The sequence below is a fragment of the Rattus rattus genome, chromosome 9, assembly GCF_011064425.1.
Source record: "Rattus rattus isolate New Zealand chromosome 9, Rrattus_CSIRO_v1, whole genome shotgun sequence".
Taxonomy (NCBI): Eukaryota; Metazoa; Chordata; class Mammalia; order Rodentia; family Muridae; genus Rattus; species Rattus rattus.
The window spans coordinates 7,320,060-7,341,679 of NC_046162.1; the positions used below are offsets into that span (position 1 = coordinate 7,320,060).

A 21,620-nucleotide genomic window follows, 5' to 3' on the forward strand; every position below is an offset into this window, starting at 1 on the left:
CACAGAGCATGATACCCTAAAACACCAATATATTGTCCAGTAGATTGTGTATCCTTTGGTCTCATTGTCATAAAAATGTCCTGACTTTCTAGGCTTCAGTTATTCCAAATGTAAGAGAAGGATAATAACACATTGTAAGAATACAATAGCCATCCCTGTTCTCAACAATACCTAATGGATGGCTGACTTAATGTGTATGTGGATATGGATTTATGTGCATAATATTTGAAGGCCAGAGACCATTGCACTCCCAAAAGCTGGGGTCAGAGGTGGGGTGAATCATATGATATGGGTGATGAGAAACAAATCTGGCTTCCTCTGGAAAAGCAGGAGGCACTCTTGGCTGGTGAGGCATCTCTCCAACCTCCATGGCTGGCATTTAACTAATCTGACTCTCCAGCAGATACTTTTTGCATACCTATCTAGCCTATCTTAGGCTTTCTGTCTCATGATGCTCCCTAGGCTGTATGACAGCTTGGTAGGATCTGCGAGAGCAGTCCTAATTTGTGATGGTTTGTATATGTTTAGCCCAGAGAGTGGCACTATTAGGAGGTATAGCTTTATTGGAATAGGTGTGTCACTGTGGGTGTGGACTTTGATACACTAGTCCTAGCTGCCTGGAAGCCAGTATTCTGCTAACAGCCTTCAAATGAAGATGTAGAACTCTCAGCTCCTCCTGCACCATGCCTACCTGGATGCTGCCATGTTCCTGCCTTAATGATAATGGACTGAACCTCTAAACTTATAAGTTGGCCCCAATTAAATGTTGTCCTTATAAGAGTGGCTTGGTTATCATGTCTGTTCACAGCAGTAAAACCCTAAGACAATAGCTGAGAAGATGACGTCCACTAGAATTGAGTTGCTCAATCACATAGGTTAAGTAAGTTGAGGTTAATGGAGATTAAAGATCTCCATAGGGAAAAAGTGGAGGGGTCTTATGTGTGTATTTTAAAGGAAGCTTGAGGGACAAGAGAGGGCAGTGGGGGATCTGAATATGATCCAAGTATCTTATATTCAGGCATGAAAACTGGCACTATGAGGCATATTACTTTGTACAATTGATGTATGCTTTAAACGGGCAAAGTATGTGATAAACAAGAGAGGACAGCTGCCACCTCTTCAAAACTTTGTGACTACATGATGTGAGGCAGAAAGGAAGGAAGGAAGGAAGGAAAAGAAAAAAGAAAAGAAAAGAAAGAAAAAAGAAAAGGAGAGAAAGAAAGCCTCAGTCACCATGTCCAAACCAGACCTGGCCTCTTACGTGCAAGCCTTTTGCAAAAAATACTCAGAAAAACAATTTAAAAATTGAAAAAAAGACATGCAAACCCAAAATGGGAGACCATACAGATCTGGGGGTTATATTCACTAAGCCCTGTGTTTCTTAGAAAGAGGGAGCTTTGGGGGAAACCAGGAGTCTTGGCAAATATCAAACACAAAATGATACCCTTACTGCAAGAAATCTGAAAGTCTGGGCAGAAGTTGGGATAATGCCTAAGAAAGGAAATTACCCACAAATCCACCCCTGTTCAGCTGACCCTACACTGAGTCCTTTAAATGGCTTGCCCATGTCAGTCAGTACCTTACAAGATTTTGAGATAGGCACTATTTTTATTATTCCCAATTCACAGATAAACTCACTGAGGACCAGGGAGGTTTAAGAAAATCACCCCTAGTCACACAGCTGACAAGAAACTGAGCCAGGTATAAAAGCTATGGTCTACTATGAACCACGGACCAGCACTGTCCATCCAACATTCTTAACACCTCTCCACAGGATCCAGTAAAGTAATAAGTCAAAAGGCTCAGCAAAGGGCTTACAAATCTTCCCGCTCCTCTGCAGCTGGTGATACATGTTCCGGACTACAGGTCCAAGCTGATGCCACTGACAATACTCCAGGCAATTTCACACATCTGGCAGTTAAATGAGCGAAGCTCAAAGCAAATCTTGTCCCGGAGGCGTAGGACACTCCACGGGGTGACTAACGGGGGTTTCATTACAGCTCAAAAGGCAGAAAAGCAAACTCATCTGACATAGGGGCTGAAAGAGATGCTCACCCAAGAGCAATGGACCCCAGGGTGTCCCCGTGAATTCAGACTTGATTCCCTTTGAACTTGAGGACATGAGAAGCTTCGGAAGGGAAGCTTCCCTCCCTAGCTTCTTTTGTTAAGAGGACTCAGCCAATGCATCCCGGGAGATGCTTTACCTAAAGCTCATTGTCTTCATTTGTTAGCCAAGGGTGGAAGGACTAAGCCATCCTTTGCAGACTGGAAAAGGGATCCAGCAAAGAACACTTTATTTTTGAAGGTAAGACTTGTATCTCTTCTGTAGCTGTGTACCAAAGGACACTTTGTTTTCCAAGGTAAGACTTGTATCTCTTTTGTAGCTGTGTACCAAGCGAGGGTTGGCCTTCTGTCAGTGTCATTAATCTGGCTCTTTTACTGAATCTAAACCTGAGACATACAGCAGGATAGGTAGCAGGCTGCCTTGTGAGTCCGTGAACTCTTAGAGCCCCTCTTGGCTCCCTCTTAGGGCTCTGAGCAGTACAGAGGAGCCAAGTAGCCCACTCTCTACTGCCTTGCAGAGCCAGCTAAATGCAGCTATCACCATCCTCACCGTGTTTCTCAACCTGGATTCAAGTTCTCTCCACCATGACACCCTCCAAAGTTCTGCTCGGGGTTCCCATGACAGAAAGGGTTAGACATATCTCAAAACGTCCAGACAGAGGACAACCGATACATTTGGAGATGTAAAAAAAAACACAGGCATATCCCTTTGAAAAGCCAATGACATTTAATAACACAACCAGGAGCATTCACCTCCCTTCACTGCATAAGCTATATATGTCTTGGTCTACTCCGGTGGCCACACATCTGTCTAAATGTCAGGAGGCAGTGTGAGCATGCTTCCTCCTAATCTTTCCCTAACTCTAAGCAGGTGATTCCGATAGCAGTTGTACACACACCACGTTAACCAGGCATTGGGGGGGAAAATCGTCTTTACAGTGAAGTGGGTCCTGAATATTTCTGTGATTATGAGGTAATTTGCATAAATATTCAAGCTTTGCTCTTTGAATAAATTCCGGTTGGGTAACAGAACAGCTGATTCCCTGTATTCGAAGGCCTCTTGTCTCTTTCACAGTTTGCTTCTGGTTTTAGAATTGACAGTGCAAACAGAGGGATTTAAAAGCAAACAATGCTGGCCTCCGACCTCTGAAATATTTTGGATTTTTTTTGTTTTGTTTTGTTTTTGGGTTTGTTTGTTTCATTTTGTTTTTTGTTTTCTCATGGAAAGAGTAAAGAAACGTGGAGTTTCTAGATAGATAGAGAATTTATATAGAGAAAATGCATGGTTGGTTTGGTGTGATACAGAAATGCAAAGCTTCCAGGAACTATGTGAAGGTCAAATGTGAACATCGAAGCCTCACGCTGTCTTCTCTGGAAAGAGCTTTGGACCACCTGGTTCACTGACTGCAAAGAGGAAGTCCCTGTCTCTTCAAGTGAACTGCTAGAGAATATGGTGGAACAGGATCTCGGACCACAAGCTTGCCCAAATCTTCTCTCCTTACTCGATCTCCCCAAATTATCATTAAACAAAAGAGGCAAAAGGTAGTTATGTGAAGGCTCGGTCATTTAAGGGATGTAGTAAAGGGGAGAGAGAGAGAGAGAGAGAGAGAATGCATGCAGATGGATTCTATTCTACATCCAAGGAGCAAAGGCAAGAAGCTGGAGGCTGAAGCACCTCCTCGGAGAAGGAACTGTCCAGGGTCTGAAGGACCTTTCATGTGGCACCTTCCATGCTTTGCATTTGGTTGTGTGGATGTATTTATTACCTATTCAAGAATAATGTGCACTTCCTCTAAGAGCTCAAAAAATGCTGCTAATTCCTACTTAATCAGCTTCGCTGAGATGGGCCCAGAAATTTGCATTTCAACAAGCTCTCCAGTTTATTCTGACACACTCAAGAACTGCTCAGCTAAAGGTTCTTTCTATTTAAAGAAAGTTTGCCCACCTCCCTCCAAGTAAAAGACAGAAGTAACAGATGATACAGGGAAAACTGGCACCCAGCCGACGACGCCCAATGTCTCCACTCATTAAACTGTCTCAGGAAAACTGAACAACGCAGCTTAAGCTGCCTTAAAAATCAATGCAGATTCTAATACCTACATTGTTCACGGCTTTTGATACCTGTGGAGGGAGAACACTGCCAACAAAGAGGCACCATTACGCTTGACAGGTTTGCCCTCTGGCTCTAGCTTCTCAGGAGACCCCCATGCTCACCTTGCTTTTTGAAGAGGTTGCTCTGCACGATCTCGTTCATGGACTGAACCTTCTGCTTCTGCAGCTTCACGGGAGGGATGCAAGTGTAGAACTCATACAGGAGCTGGCTGAAGACAAGAAAAATAGGAGTTGGCCGAGGTTAGACCCCCAAGGCCCTGAGGATCCAACCTGGACTGTTAGGGCACTAGGGACAGCATTAGCACCACCGTGTCTTCCTTGCAGAGCAGCAGGTGGACAGAGAACCTTCGGGGAGCATGCTGGTGTGAGCGTTGAGTAGTGGTAGCATTCAAATGTGAAAATAATGCCAATAACCCCAAGCACACGCTATGTAGTAGACGTGTGCTTTACTCATACCCTGTACCATAAGCCTAACACTGTGATGTTCAAAAACCAGTACCCTAATTTTTATATTTTACCTCCTCATAACTTGGGGGTGTTGAGGCTCTCTTCATGCAGTATAGGCTAGCTTTGAACCCATGATCCTTCTCTTTTGGTCTGAGTGCTAAGATTACTGGTGAGGGCACTATATCAGTCTGACAAGTGTGGGAAAACTAATGTTAGAAAGGTTAACTTTCTCAAGGTCATGCAGGTAAAACAGCAAAGATACGAGCATTGCAAATACAGGTTTTGATTCTGCTACAGTATCGTTTTATGAAAGGCACTTTAGCCAACTAGCTACTAAGGTACATTACTAAATCGTTTCATTTTAAAATGTCTTGTGGCCAGAGAGGTGGCTCAGCGGTTAAGAGCACTGACTGCTCTTCCAGAGGTCCTGAGTTCAATTCCCAGCAACCCCAAGGTGGCTCGCAACCATCTGTAATGAGATCCCATAGATTTTGTTGGTGTGTCTGAAGACAGTGACAGTGTACCCATATACATAAAATAAATAAATAAATCTTAAAACGTCTTGTATCTGTTAACCCTTTATAGTAAGTCTTGCGATCAAAAGGGAGTCCTTAGAATTTTCAGAAGGCGACAGAAAAGTTGTGTGCCTGGAATCAGTGCAGGATGTCAGGAAGGAGAGAGTATTCCTCACTCGAGTAAAGATTTAGCACACAACCTCCTGTTCTAGCTTCTACCAGCTCGTCCTAGTGATCTGACCATACTAAGTAAACATTTACATGGTGTGCACTGGGCAATATGGAGGGAAATGGAAACATAAGGAGCCAGACTCGTTGAGTGTTGGCACGACACACTCTAAGGAAGGTCAAAAAATAACACCAAGAAGTCAACACAAATGCAACAGATGAAATGGGAATAAGAGTTTGAAACAATAATGGCTATGGGTACAAGAAGAGTGAGGAGGGTGGGAGGAATGGATTTCCAATAGACAGAGGTAGTTTTCCTGAATGGGTAACCCTAGAAGTCTAATGAACGAGGAGCAACTACATTGCATAGAAAGGGAGAAGGAAAAGGTAATTTAAAAACAAAAACAAAAATTCCAACAAACAAACAAAAAATAAGCAAAACAAAGTAAACAAAAACCTACTTATACTGTCCAGCCAGGGCCTGAACACAGTTCAAAGAATAATAGCACCTATGGTAATGCCTCAATTTCAAACATTTGTTACAGCAATGGTTGAAAATGCAGGAAGGACATGCAGGAACGCTTCTAAATCTGAGTGTGTTTCCATGAAAAAGCTTTTATAAAAAAAATCACGTTTTATGCTCTCTGAGAACTTTAGTGGATTTAAGGAAAAGTGGCAGGTATGGGCTCAGACTCAGACGCCCATTCCCACAGCATGATCTCATTAAAACCATTTGTTCATCCATGACATGACTGGAGCTACAAAAAGGAGAGACCAAAACGAAGCCGGTCTCAGTGATGTCTTTCCAATTTGCAGCCATGGGATTTACCAGGCAAATGCTGGCACCTAAACCAAACAGTGCACAGACGCCGTTACTGTGGTGTGCTCTGCCTCAGACGAACCCACACGAGCAACTCACACTCTTCAGAGAAGGACGCCGATGCTTTCATTACGAGTGGGTTATCATTGAAGCCTGGCACGACGAAACCAAAAGCTGTCATCCTAAAGCCCCGGAGCATGGTTCCTACTGTTCCTCCCTGACCTGAAGCTGAGAGTTTGTATGGAACCCCCCAGGAGGCCCCTGCTTTTCTTTCCAACCCCTGTTGTGACAGGGGAGCTCCAGAGAGAACATCACAAGCTCTCACCTGAGCAACTTGGCATCAAAGACTGTTTCCACATCGTGAAGGACTGACGGGATGTATTTCAAAGCTGCCACCTGTGGGGAACATGAAATAAACATGAGTGGTGACCACGTCCTCTGTGCTGGTGGTGAGGTAGACACCCTGGGACATGAGGATGCAGATCAGAGAATGGCCCTGCATCTCAGACACTGCCTAGTCAGTCAAGGCTTGGCTCAGCCGGTAAACAGCTTGCTGCACAAATCCAAGGACCTGAGTTCAGGTCCCCAACACCCCTGTGAAAGGCAAGCAAGACAGCACACGCCTAGCTCTGAGAATATGGAAATAAAGAGATTCCAGATTCTCACCGTCTAGCCAAGCAGTGAGCACTGGGACACTCTGTCCTAGTGATTAAACGCCATCCACAAGTGGCTTAACGGGTTTATTTCACCTTACACGTTGCAGTGTAGCATTGAAGGTCAAGGTAGGGACTCAAGCAGGAACTTGAAACAGAAGCGTCAGATAAGTGATACTTGGCTCACCCAGACTCACGATTAGCTTCTGTCTTACATAGTCCAGGACCACCTGCCCACAGACCGGTACTGCCTACAGCAGGCCAGGCCCTCCTATGTCAGTTAACAATCAAGACAACCCCCACCCCCAGACATGCCTATGGGCCAAGGTGATCTGGGAAGTCCCTTAGTTAAGACTTTCCTTCTCAGATAACTCTGCTTTTCAAGTCCATGGTTGAAGCTAACTGGAATAAACCAGGTGTCAAAAACAAGGTGAAGAATCAAAGAGGAAGCCACTGATGTCAATATCTGGACTTCACAAATGCTCTTGGGAATATGTACACACACGCACGCATGCACACACACACACACACACACACACACACACATACAGAGGCAAATCACAACTCTTACTTTCAGAAAGGTAAAATGTTGAAAGCACCTTGGCTCTGTGTTTGGACAAAAACATCATCATACACTCACACACTCACACACACACACACACACACACACACTCACACACACACACACACACTCTCACATACACACACACTCACACACACACAGATACACATACACACAGATACACACAGAGATACACATACACACACACATACACACACATATACACACACTCACACACACATACACACACATACACACACACACACACACACACACACACACACACTCACACACACACACACACACACACACACACACACACACACACACACACACACACACACACATAAATATATATACAAACAGACACACAGAGAGATACACACACACATACACACACTCACACACACATACACACACTCACTCACACAGATATATACACACTCACACACACACAGATATATACACACTCATACACACAGATACATACACACACACATACACACTCACACACATAAATATATATACAAACAGACACACAGAGAGATACACACACACACACATACACACAGCATCAAGGCAGGACATAAAGCATATTTGGAGTATTCAGTAACAGACACTTTTATTACTACTAGGTGCTGTGCTTGAATCAATTTGCTGGTGACTAGGGTGATTTCAAATGAGTTATTCATATTTTCTCTCTATGGCCACTGTAGTGGACAGAAAACAGTGCTCATGTCAAAAACAGCATGTTTGGTCCCAATGGCTGGGCTAAGAAAACTGAACAGGAAGATGGATCGTCTCTTTCCTCTCTTTATCCACAGGTATGAACTACTCCCCGCGCCCCCAGAAGGAATACAGTTTGCTTAGCAGCAGGCAAACTCTAATTTCAGCAGGAGCCGTAAGTCACATGGAGGGACTATAATGACTGAAGGTCTAATGAAAGTGTGTGGTTTTATCTTATTTTCTCTATGCTCGTCGTGATAGTAATATGTATCATCCTTGAGCAATCAGTCTAGAATAAACACAGTGAAGATTACTTTCTCTGAGAATATCTTGCGAGGGGGAGGAATGGTTGGGCAGATATACCACCATGCCTGTTGACTGAGTTCCATCCCCCAGATCTACATAGTGGAAGGAGAGAGCTCATTCTCACAAGTTGCCCTCTGATATCTGATGCTTCTGCCACTGTACATACATACATATATACATGTATACGTAGATACATACATACATACTCACATACCTATATACATGCATACACACAAATAAATGAAAATATGATTTAAAAATATCTTATCTTTAGTTATATATAAATGAGCTTCTTAAATAGTGACTGGCTTTTCTCTGAGAATTTATAATGGGGTAGATACTCTGCCAAACACTATAAATATATTATCTTCCTCATCAGGGCCCTGTGGAGGTTATGGGGTTTTCGAAGACAAGGATGCCCAGTTGTATCAGGATTCAGTAACCCACTGCATGCTGCAGAGTCTGTAGCTGTGGAGTTGGAGCATAGACTGAGGGAGTTGCTCTCAGATCTACTCCCGTGACCCCCTGAACAGCCACCTTACTCACACAACAGCCCTTCTTCAGCCTTTCATTCTTTCTCCCTGGTTATGATTTCTAGATGTCATACTTCATATTTACGGCAAAAGAAAATCACACAAAGGAAGGATGAAAACTGTCCCCCAAGTCCGAGAAACATTGTTAAAGTCACGTGAGTTTTCTTCTGCACTACTTAGACATGTGCCGGGACATGTGTTAATCTTTGTGTACACACACACACACACACACACACACACACACACACACACTCAATTCAACTTGGTTTTGTGGTTAAGTATTACCCACTAGATCCTTAACATGCTGTCCCCTGGAGCACACTCTCTTAATTTCTGACCCCCACTCAGCAATGCCCAATGGGTACACTATACCTCCTTCACCTCACCCTGATCATGGGACCTAGGCTATTTTTATTTTCCTAATTATAAAAAACACCTTCAGGAGACAGCTCATATTTGAAAATACATATATAATTCTGTAAAGATCCCTATAGAACATTTTGCTTGGACAAATTATTGCTTCAAGATACATATACATATACATATACACATACACAAACACATACACATACATATACACATACATATACCTTTTAGATCTCACTGAATGATCTTGAAAGAGGCAGTAAGCAATCCCTCTCTATTGCATCTCCACTTCTCCAAGTCCTTGTTCAGAGCGAATATGCAATCTTTTTAATTTTTGTCAATTTGATGAACAACTTGCTACTATAATTCTGAAAGTCTTTGGTTGCTAGCTCTGTCAGCCGTCTTTTCTACACTTAATAAATATCCATACTTACTAACTTGCTCGTTCATATCTTTTCTCCCATCCTTTTGGGTGATTCTTTTCCTTGCTCAACTGCAGAATTCTCTACACATCAACATCAGTCTTTTCCCGGTAACACATTTTGCAGGAGTTTCCTGTTGCTTTCCCTGTTGTCTGAGATTATATTTCAGCTTTGTTTATCATATCTTTTATTGCACAGAGATATTCTAAATTTGTATGTTGTCAAATGTGTCAGACCCTTTTCTTTATATTTATTGGAACTGGGGTCTAGAGTTCATTCTCTTTTTTTTTTCAACTGTAGATCATAAGAGGAAACAACCAATGCTTTAAACAAGGCCTTAAGGGGCATTCATGCCCCGCAGGATGGTGTAAGGTTTTCTATAGATAAAAGGGAGGTTTGTGATCAAACAATTTCAATAAATAGTGGTTACAACAAATATGAACCATGGATATTTTTTCTACTGCAGAGAAGTCTAGGGTTTTAAGGCTGTGAGTCATCATGACATCCCTCCAGGCAGTTATAAGGACACAGGACATCACAACGTCATCAGGCAAGGACCATCTTGATCAGGATGCACCAATCGGATGTAAGAAAATTGGCTGTCTTCAGGACCCAGCATATAAGAGGAAGGGGTGGTAGGGATAAGTGGGTTGGAAGTGATGAATCATTTTTAGTCAGTTTTTATGACACTGTGTCAGCAAAAGGAACCACATCTATAGGTCACACCCTCTCAAAGTCCAAAAAGGCCCTCAAACTGTGGGTATAACCCAAGAAATACTTGTCTAAGCACTCATAGGAAGTAAGTTCTTTGTTCTCTATTAGGCCAAAGAACATAGATGTCACACAGACCTGGCTGTGAATCATAACTCTCTAAATGGCCCCTGCATAAGACTGGGTCCACTTCACATGCCCAAGCCTCATTAGGTTGGATAAAGGAGAATGAAGTCATATAAAGTACAACATTATGATGTTCAGCACATCAGCCCCGCTAAGGTAGACCAGATCTCCCCACATCACCTCTCCCATATACTGCCCTCATTCTTCAGTGCCTAGATGCAGTACATCATGACTTAGCATAATTAAGATAAGATAAGGTGCTCTCAGCAAGTTGAGGAAAGACAGAATGTGTCTACCACCAAAGGGCTTTTGAGAGCTGAGCCTCACTTTGGAGATGTAAAGTCATTCAACAGTGTCCGCATCTCCAGGAGCTGACACAGACCCAAACATCTATACACAGAAGCTCTCTAAGGAGCTAGAAAAGCTTACCTGAAAGACTGCACCTTCTGAATTCCCGCTCTAGGCTGGTAATAATTCAAACAGGTTCTGTAGCTGCTACCTCTGACCCACAGGAAGGTGGGTAAGTTCATCTGGTCTGGTCATCCCTGCCAAGTAATGGCAGGCCTGTAGTTCTTTTGTTGAGTGGGAAAAGCCTACTCAACAAAAAACTGGCCATGACTACTGTCCAACCTAGCACTGATCAGAAGATTGTTTATGGCCTTTCCTTGGAATTTCTGAACTGATAGCAGGTGTTACTCCTAGGAAGAAAGAGGTCAGTCACCTAAGTTATTGGAGACCTCTACTTGTTGCTTGTCTAAGGCTTGTAAACTGGAAATAGGTAGGCTTGTAGATCTGTAAGACATCTAGGAACAGTAAAGGTCAACTTTAACTCTTATTGCTGCTTCCCTTATTCCTACCATTACACATCAGATGATACTGTGGACTTTTTACTTTCGCCCCATATTATGTTCCTATTTTGTAGCATTATTTTAAATACACATGCATAGGTATGCGCACATAGATACAGTACCTATATACTTCTGTAATAGGATTATTACTCATAAGGTTTCCAAGTAGGAACCATTACTGGAAAGTTCCTCTGTACCAAATACCTAACGTGCAATAGCTTGTTTAATTTTTACAACTATTCTGAGTAGATACTGTCATCTGATTTCAAGTGAGGAAACTGTAGTACGTAGATGCTAAATAATTTGCCAGAAGCCGTACAGTAACAAGCCAGGATGTGTCCCAGATGGCTCAGCTGACTCTTACCCAGCATGCTTTCCTACTGCCCTTCATGCTGAAGGAAAGACATGCTGTCTTGGCAAGTAGGGTGTTTCTGTAAGGGCCAGAAGGCTGATTCGGGGAAGAAATTGGATTAAAATCATCCCTCTGTTTTTTTTTTCTTTTCAATTTTGAAACAGAAGTCTGGTTTTACTGACCTTCCTAAGGTGAAGGACCTCCCTCAGCACCCGTGTACATAGTTAAAAGATTGGCCATCAGGAACACTTACCAGATTAATAAGCCATCTCACAACATCAACTGAATTTCCTTTCTTCCTCTGTCAAAAAGCCAGGTACAACCCTTGAGAAGAGACCCCACCTCACTCAATGTCTGACTGGCCCAGGCAGAAAGCATAGAAGGACACTAGAAATCAGCTGTCTAGATTAGTGGTCCTCAATCCATGGGTCACATCCCCTTTGGAGGTCAAACCACCCTGTCACAGGAATTGTCTAGACTATCAGAAAACATGGATATTTACATTAAGATTCATAATAATAGCAAAATTACAGTAATATAGTAGCAACAAAATAATTTTATGGTTGGGGGTCACTACACCATGAGGAACTGTGTTAAAGGCATCAGGACAGTTGAGAACCATTGGTCTAAATAGACATGACCTAGAGCTGACCACTTTGGCCTGGGAGCAAACAGTGGAAACAATACCAAACAATTGATCTCCAAATTCTCAGATACTTGTGTGCTGAGTGTTTCCAGGTATACATTAATCCTACCCCCACCAGTGGCCGGCATTGCTACCAACAGACACAGACTTACTTCCAAACAGGACGTGTGTAGGAGGAATACACAATTACAAAACAAAGCCTGACATCTTTCTGGTCCCAGAGCTAAACACTAGTCACTCCCTGCCAAGTTTCAAACCATTTAGTTTAGCCAGAGGACAGATGGTCGAGGCCCATGGAAATAGGAAACACTACAGCACTGGCGCATGAAGACTCTTCCCTTAGAGATAGCGAACTGTCCTGGAAAAGAGAAGATGTGCTGCTGTCTCCAGGTTTGCTCACTGATTCAGTCCATGGGTGTGAATCCAGGCTGCATACGATTAGATCTGAAGCTCCTGGCCACCCCTGAATCATCGCCAAACAATGGTGTCCTTTCGTTAAACAGTATGTTACATCCTGGTTTAGGCACTGAGCACTCTTGAACATGTTCTTTCCGTTTTTCTGCAACTCAACATCCTGTTGGCCCCCAAGGTTGGCAGGAAGCAGTAGGACTTGATGTTTAGAGTAGCAGAGTACAGGCCAGTGATGTAGTTCAGCAGTAGAACCCTTGCCTAACAGGGTCACGGCCAAGGATTGGATCCTTAGCTTGGGCGGTAGAAGCAACCCATGGTAGCAGCATGAGAAGGCAAGCCATCTGCCCTCAAGTTCAAAGAAAGTCTGGAGTCTTATTTCTAGACTCCTCTTTTCTAACCAGCAAACTGAAGAGAATACAGTTGCCTATTTGGTGTTGAAGACTGCATTAAAAAACAAAAACCTGAGTTATTAGTATTTCTATAGCTTTTTTGTTGGGACAAATTTTCTTAACTCCTTGCTATGGAATCTATCATTCCCAAACGTTTGCCCGAGTATGGAATATACTCGGTTGAAAAATAGGACAAGATTAAACAATCGATAATCACTTGAAGATCTGGAGGAGAATTCCCATTTTTTAAAAAATGTATTTATTCTTACTTTGTGTGCATTGGTGTTCCACCTGCATGTCTGTCTGTCATGTCTGTTTGTCTGTCTGTCTGTCTGTCTGAGGTCTCTAATCTCCTGGAACTAGAGTTGTAGACAGTTGTGAGCTGCCATGCGGGTGCTGGGAATTGAACCTGGATCCTCTGGAAGACCAGCAAGTGCTCCGATCCATCCCAAAATCCCCGATCCCTTTTTGCTGTTAGTACAGAATATCATTTCCCTGCCCTGAATTCAGGTTGTAATCTGTGAGACACTTCTCAGGAATGAGCTATTTTTTTTTTCTCCTGTTGGTTAGGACATTTACACCAGTTTGAAAGGGAAAGCAGTTTTAAGCCTCTGGCCCTCACGAGTGTGGACATCTGCTCATCTTTCTCTCGTGTAGCTTTCCTTTGCCTTTTGCCATAAAGATTTGGATCTTCAGTGGGGCTATTCTACACTACTGTCGGTGGTAGTGACATTGATGGCACTCAACTCTTCTGCAGCGTTCATCCAAATCCAAGAGCTGTGGTTCATAGCTGTGGTTAAGTTACTCCACCCCTCTGAGTCTTCTTTTGCTCATCTTAAGAAGCAGAGGTAGAGTATTTGCACTACAAGGTGTTGCTACACAGATCAAAGGAGCTAACAATATCTGTAAGGTTCTTACTCAACAGCGTGACATGTAATAAATGATAAAACACAAGAGAAACAACCACACACAATGGGAACAAGATAGAAGCCAAACGCTTTCATTCGTTCCACCAAAAGGTGTTTGAACATTTAATGTTGCCAGAATGTCCCCGCCCTCCTGGGCACTCCAAGAGCTCTCAGTATGAGTGTCAGGGGGCATGCAAGACAGCAAGGCATTTAATGCATCTATTCATTTAATTCCACTGAGACTATCAAAATGGGCATTTTGCAATACCATGAATTTTGAAAAGGTGGCAATCTGTCAGCATAGTCCCTTCACTCACAGTGCAGCTACATGTAGATCGTGAGTGTCATGAGTGTGCACTGCTGAGCCTGTCAACTCCCCTCACTTTCATCAGCCCTCAAGACACAGCTTGTACACACAGACACTTCTGAATGTGTGGCCCATTACTGAAAATTCTCAGAAGCCTTTGGCCCAAATCATTCCTGTGGTATAGAAAAAAAAAAATTGACTTTGAACTCAGGAGCCTTTATGGCTTCCAATTCTAGCTCTTCCTCTTTGGACAAGTCTAATTCGGAATGAGATTATTAATTTATCATCTTCTATGAACACTGGGAACTGTGGATCCCTGCAGATTTCTGGTTAGGTTAAGAACACTGTAGGTGAAGAGCCCAGCTCTATGCCTGGCATATAGATTAGGCACTCAATACATGGTAGGCATTTGCATTGGTTTTTTTTCTACTCTAAACAACTGGCCTTAAATTAACTTCATGGTTTTGAGTGAGTTGTTGCCATGTCAACAACGGATAAAGAAAAGCACTGAAAATACAAATACCTCACAGAGCCAGATGAGCCCTAGGAACAGAAAAGAACTTGCTTAGGTCCCGGAACTCAAAACGGACAAAGCCAAGATTTGAACCAAACCCGTGTCACTGATAACTTAAGCAATCACGCCTGAGGGCTCCTGCTGTAAGTGTCTGCCCAGCTGGGAGTGCTCATTTTGAACCAGGAATGTCAACTGTGAGTATTCTCCCACCATGACCCAGACATCCCTATGGGCCAACAGGCTAGAAGCCATTTCTCAAATGAGATTCCCTCTCTCTAGATAACGCTAATTTATGTCAAGTTGACCAAAACTAGCCAACACAACGACTAACGAGTATTTAGGCTAAATGACTGGCCCACGTTTCCCATTTTCCACACACTACTTTTAACCCTACAAAGTATCTGTACAACTTGACATTTTTTTAATTCTACAAAAGAAGAAAAAAAACCAAGGCCTAGAAAATGAAGTGACGTGCTTAGTGCTGAGGGTTACAAGGTCGTGTATAGCGTGGACTGAAGCTTCTCTGTTCCACTCTGACTTCTTAGAGTCAAAGTCACAGCTCTCCCTCCCATTGTGAAGGTCATAGACTATAGAAGATTCCTTGTGCAGGGTTTGCCAGCATGAACTTGACCTCCCTCCTGTGTTTAACCCATTCCTCACAGTAAAACGGGCTTACATTCTCTTCCAAGGTACCGCTCTTAAAATTGGAGAGGACTCTAAATCCCTCCCGATCACTGTTCAGAAGCCATAGAAATAGGCGGGAAGTACCTTTGACTTTATGCAAATCCACAAAGCTAAATTTGGCCCTTGGAGCAAATCCTAAAGTGAGGTAAAGCCCTTTTGCAGGGCTCAGGGGTGGAAGCCTTGAGAAGACACGGTGTGATCTGGGAAAGCAGAGCTTTTCTAAGTCTACCCAGACATAAGAACCGGACTAAAATGACTTATGCACAAACCGTAACAATCGCATTAGCGCTACGCAGCTGTGTAGCATTTTATAATCTGTCCTTTTGTAGACAGCGTTTCTTGCAACTTCATCAAACAGTAAAGTTTTATATATGAAGAAAAAGAGAGGCTGAGATATTGCATGTTCGACATAATAAGGTCGTACTGCTCATGAAGAACATCTTCCTGAACCCAGGCTCCTGTCAGGGAGGTGCTCACTCAGCCCTCTCTGCCCCCTGACTACATGTATCATTTCTTTATTCTTCCTTCTCTCCCTCCTTTCCTACTCCTCTCCCCTTTTCTTTTTCTTCTCTCACAAGATCTGTTCATCACAAGGAATCAGGTGTAAAAACTGGACAAAATAGCTCCAAGATTATCTCCCCCCCTCCCCCCCCCCCCACCTCTCCATGGCTCCTTTACATCTTTGGGCTACTTCTGTTCCATTCCACCATTCTCCAAATGGCATTTTCTGTTTGCTCATCATCTATTTTATCCCCCAGCATCTTCCCTGGAGACTCCCGTGGTAACTGGTTAGTTACCCTTAGCCCTCACTGGGTATCCTGCCCCTCTGTTTGCTCCTACTGCTGTGTAGCTTCTAAGTGATACAGGCTGGGGTGAGATATGAGATCGAACCCTGCCACATTTCAGGTTACCTCTGCTCCAGTTACCCATTTCATTAGAGTGAGGTTTCTGGGGATATAGGAACTATTCTTTTCTTTTAAGCAGCAAAGGGAATATTGGAAAGGCTTTTTTTTAAAAAAAAAAAAAACTGCACATGGAAAGGAATTTTAAAACTGTGAAGTCAGTGGTCCTAACGAATCCCAAGGACTTCCACATCCATGGATGAATGGATGGTGTCACACACTGTCGACTGCAATTGTTGGAGCCTTGTTTCCAGAGCTGGACAGGAGAATCTGAATCCTGGCTTTCCCACTTGAAACCCACGTGACTTCCAGCAATGAAGACTCGAGGAGAAGGCACGTCAGCTGCTTCACTTCAGCTTCTACGTCAATGGTGTGCACTCGTTCATTCCAAGGTGCTAATACCAGGGCTCCCCTAAGTGCTACGGCCATAAGGATACAAAACTCAGCAACCTCTCTCATACCCACAGGTTCTCAATATCCATTAAGCCAAATGAAACCAATGCAGTGATTCCCAAACTCTGCTTTGTGCTAAAATCTTTTGGGGAACTTTCTACCTCCATCCCACCCCACCCATGTCATCCTAGCCCCGCTCTGTAGGTAACTAAAACCCACTGGTGGTAACTAGGCATCCGAATTTACTAAAGATCTAATGTGCATCCTCGTGTTACTCAAGGCATCAACAGCAAACCCTCCCTGGGCAGATGCTACTCCCTCTGCCTCTCCACCTCCTTTCTCCCTGAATGCCTCTTTCCCAGTAATTCTAACCAGAGGCCAGGCAATCCTGGGTGTGTAAGGGCAGGTGGTGTGGCTATTGAAATTAGCAACTAAAACTATACTGTGTGTGTTTTTTCTTTTAAAGAAGCAATCTGCATTAAATCATTGATCCAAAAGTGAATAAAAAAATAAATTATTGAAAAAAAAAAGTCATTGACCCAGATAAACGGATTTGGGTTTTCTCTATTGAGAAAACCTCAAGATGACCTCCACTCTAGCCAGTACTTGGGAGTTAGTGCTATGAAACGCTTCCTCACGCACAGCTGCCGTCTCCCACATGCACACACACTCTCTCAAGCACACGAGCGCACGTGCACACACACACACACACACACACACGAAAAACAGGGATAGTCTTTAAGATTTCTACAGGCTTGAGACCGTGGTTAGATGACACATCCTCTGTTTTATCCACTGAGGGGACTCTTTAATCCCCAAGTGATACCTGAATTGATAGCATTGAGAATTAAAAGCAGAATATCAGAACCTTGGTTGGGAAGACCATCACCTTCCTGTCTCAGCACTAGAAGTGGCCATGTTTAGCGCCTTTCTATCTAGATTCCAAAGGGAGCTGCTGGGACATCCAAGTGCCACAGGTGATAAGTTCCCTCCCACCAATGGAACCCTTGATCCTCATAGTCCTAAAAACAGGTTCCCAGTCCAGGCTTCTAGATGGCATCAGACAAAAGCAAACAGTTCAGAGCGCAGAGAACACTGTCAGTGTTGAGTGGCACAGAGGAATCTTGCAGCGTGAACCAACCTGCAAAAGAATGGTGGTCTTGTGCTGACTTTTCATCAGGTTGTTGATAGATTCGAAGAGCCGTCTCATGGATTCTTCAAACTCCATCTGCTCTTTGCCTTCGTAAAGCCTGTGAGAAGACATTTGGGTCATTTCTCAAGCCAGGTGGCAAGACATCTGAAAGTGGGCACTGTAGCCACCACCTCCCTTTCCAATGGAAATGAAAATGGGTAGGACATAAAGGCTTGCTGGGGAGAGGAAGGAACCAATATTTATCCTTCTGAGAGGAACCTTGGTACTGTGCACTCAACAGACACCTTCGGATTCACAGAGCATTAGAAACCTGCCCCGCTTCCACCTTCCTTCTTTTACCTTGAAGAACCACAAAGAAAGGAATGTTATCTGAGCTGTGGACCTTGGATTTTCTAAGTCTCCTGGAAACCCCAAGAAGAAATATTTTCAAGTGCATCTTTCCTTCCACTTAGCCACCACCTGCTGGTCACTTGAATTCCCACAGCCAGTCCTAGGGTCAGGGCTAAATGCTTACCTATCCCTTCAATTCTGCCCCCTTATTATGTACTTCAAAATTGTCTTCCTTTGAATATAAAGCCTTCATGTTATCAATGTAAAAACTAGTGTTAACATAACGGAAATGTGTAATTTACAAAACAGACCCGCATCCATCTGACCAAGGAGATCGGCTACTGTGAACATGGTGGTGGTGTTTGTCCTTTCAAAGACTCAGGTGTTCTCTTAATATAGACACGGGCTGCTGCCTGGAAGCTACTCCCTCACCGAATCTGAGCCCCTTCCCCCGGCCTAGGAGCCTCGCTCAGCCCATGACTTCTCCAAATAAGCTTTTATCAGCAAGCATGAAATATCCACAGCCTAATCTGTGGCATCCAGTGTGACGCGCACACAAGAACACTCTTGTCCTCAGCTCGGATACAGAGCACCTCTCCTGTCACAGCCCACATGTCAGGAACCAGCCTGAGCCTGTTCTGCTAAAGGTGCTTTCCTGAGATAAAGCTCTGACACACTTAAAGGGTTTGTTTGCTCTCCTTCCCTAACAGGCCAACCAATCAGAGCCACTTCGCTACTGTCTCTGTGAAATCTCCACCTGTCCCTCACTGGCTTCTTCCTACCTTTCTGTGTATCAGCTTGCATCCTTCAGCAAGCCCTCTCTCTCTCTCTCTCTCTCTCTCTCTCTCTCTCTCTCTCTCTCTCTCTCTCTCCCTCCCTCCCTCATTCCCTCCCTCCCTCTCTCTCTGTGTATGTGTGTGTGTGAATGTGTGTGTGTGTGTGTGTGTGTGTGTGTGTGTGTATGTTCATCTATCACCGCCTCTGTCTCTACCCTCATCCCCTGTCTTCCCTGTGACCCTCTTTCTCTAAGGCCATAGCTCTCTTTGTGTCCTTGGCCCTCTGCCTCTCTTCCTCACTTCCTTGCCTGGACATCATCAATAAACTACATCACCCTAGTTCTTTCTGTTCTGTACTACTGTTTGTTTCTCTCTCTCTCTCTCTCTCTCTCTCTCTCTCTCTCTCTCTCTCTCTCTCTCTCTCTCCCCTCTCCCTCCCTCCTCCCTCTCTCTCTGTGTATGTGTGTGTGTGAATGTGTGTGTGTGTGTGTGTGTGTGTGTTCTATCTATCACCGCCTCTGTCTCTACCCCTCATCCCCTGTCTTCCCCTGTGACCCTCTTTCTCTAAGGCCATAGCTCTCTTTGTGTCCTTGGCCCTCTGCCTCTCTTCCTCACTTCCTTGCCTGGACATCATCAATAAACTACATCACCCTAGTTCTTTCTGTTCTGTACTACTGAGTTTGTTCTCTCTCTCTCTCTCTCTCTCTCTCTCTCTCTCTCTCTCTCCCTCCCTCCCTCCCCCTCCCTCTCTCTCTCTGTGTGTGTGTGTGTGTGTGTGTGTGTGTGTGTGTGTGTGTGTGTGTGTGTGTTCTATCTATCTCCGCCTCTCTCTCTCCCCCTCCTCCCCTGTCTCCCCCTGTGTCCCTCTTTCTCTCAGGCCATATCTCTCTTTGTGTCCTTGGCCCTCTGCCTCTCTCCCTCTCTTCCTTGCCTGGACATCATCAATAAACTACATCACCCTAGTTCTTTCTGTTCTGTACTACTGAGTTTGTTCTCTCTCTCTCTCTCTCTCTCTCTCTCTCTCTCTCTCTCTCTCTCTCTCTCTCTCTCTCTGTATCTCTATCTCTATCTCTCTCCCTCCCTCCCTCATTTAACCCACTGTCTTGGCTGCCCGGGATATCTGCAGATGTGTTCTCTCTACAAGGCCTCCTCCCCTGTATATTTGTATGTGTGATGGTTTTGAGCAAGTCATCTTCATGAACCTGCCTGCTCCATTCACAGAGATGGTTTTTAGCCACATTTTCCTGCTCAATGACCTGCTCACTACCATCAATAACTGAGTGGTCACAAAGAATTCCCTTCCCCTGCCTGTGGGATTTGGCATTTTTATTAAGGAGAAAAATTATAATGGGCTTTGTTGGGGCTGGAGAGATGACTCGGTGGTTATGAGTAATTGCTGCTCTTGCAGAGATCCTGGGTTCAGTTCCCAGCATGCTCAGTTGAAAAAATCTGTAATTTCGGTTCCAGGAGATCAAATGCCTTCTGATCCCTAGGGACACTGCACACATGTGGTAAACTAACATACATACAGGCAAAATAGTCATACACTTAAAATAAAAATAAATCTATTTTAAATGGGTTTTGTTGAGTCATCTTAAATAGCAGGGCTCTGGGGGAAATGTTCATGAATTCCCCTGAAGAGATCCTGGCGACCATCCGTGTTCCCAGTTGCTTGCAGCTCATTAAGTCTATTTGAGGTTCAGGAGTTGTGCAACTGCCCTTATGATAAACTTCCCTTTTGCATAGGCAAGCCCGAGTCGCTTTTGTCAGCTTCTCTGTCGTCAGAACTTCACAGAGTGCAGCTTCTGTCTCTGGGATTGGGTTCAAAGCCAAGAGCTCTTGAGAAACCTAGTAAGCTGTTAGTTCATGATTTAACTGGACAAATGAAGAGACAAGGGCCAGAGCAGTAGAGAAATGACTCAGAGTCACCTTCACTGAGGTGGGAAGAGGGACTTTCAGTGCAATCCAAGGGCTTCCACCTGAACATTGCCTTTGCAGAACACTACTTTTAGTTTTCTACACCAAGAGGTGTGGTTCACTCCAGGTTGCAGGATGTACTCATGGCTTGAACTAGGGCTCAGCTCTTCCCATGCTCTGGGAATCTAAATGGGAAGGGAAAAGGTACTAATCCCATGAAGCAAAGAGTTGGGGCCCTTGCCACAATGGAATCTCATCCACTCCTTTTACATATATCCAAGGGATATATCTATGCACTACAGTCAAGCCAGGGAGAGAAAAGGTGCTGTAGATGGCTGGCTTTCACCAAGGCTGTCCAGTGATAGGTATCAATTTAGGCAACAGCTGGGATGGATGGATGACCTTGCTACAGATGAGAAGAAAGAAATAGGAATCTACTTCCTGGAAATGGTTTTGTGGTAGAGTCATGTTCTTCCATATACTGGCAAAAACCAAAACCTGTTTTTTCTGGACTCAGTCCCCTTGTTGATGGAAGATATAATGTTCATGCAAAGGTTTT

The 21,620-nt window shown here is 43.9% G+C and overlaps 1 protein-coding gene across 1 annotated transcript in view; it reads right to left on the reverse strand.

The window, feature by feature from the left end:
- LOC116909251 (dedicator of cytokinesis protein 2) overlaps positions 1-21,620 on the reverse strand; it is a 148,809-nt gene that overhangs the window by 10,825 nt on the left and 116,364 nt on the right. Inside the window, exons 23-25 of the mRNA XM_032912772.1 lie at positions 18,027-18,135; positions 6,452-6,522; positions 4,279-4,385 (exon numbers count right to left, since the gene is read on the reverse strand). Coding sequence (XP_032768663.1) covers positions 4,279-4,385; positions 6,452-6,522; positions 18,027-18,135 — 287 coding nt within the window. The remainder of the gene's footprint in view (positions 1-4,278; positions 4,386-6,451; positions 6,523-18,026; positions 18,136-21,620) is intronic.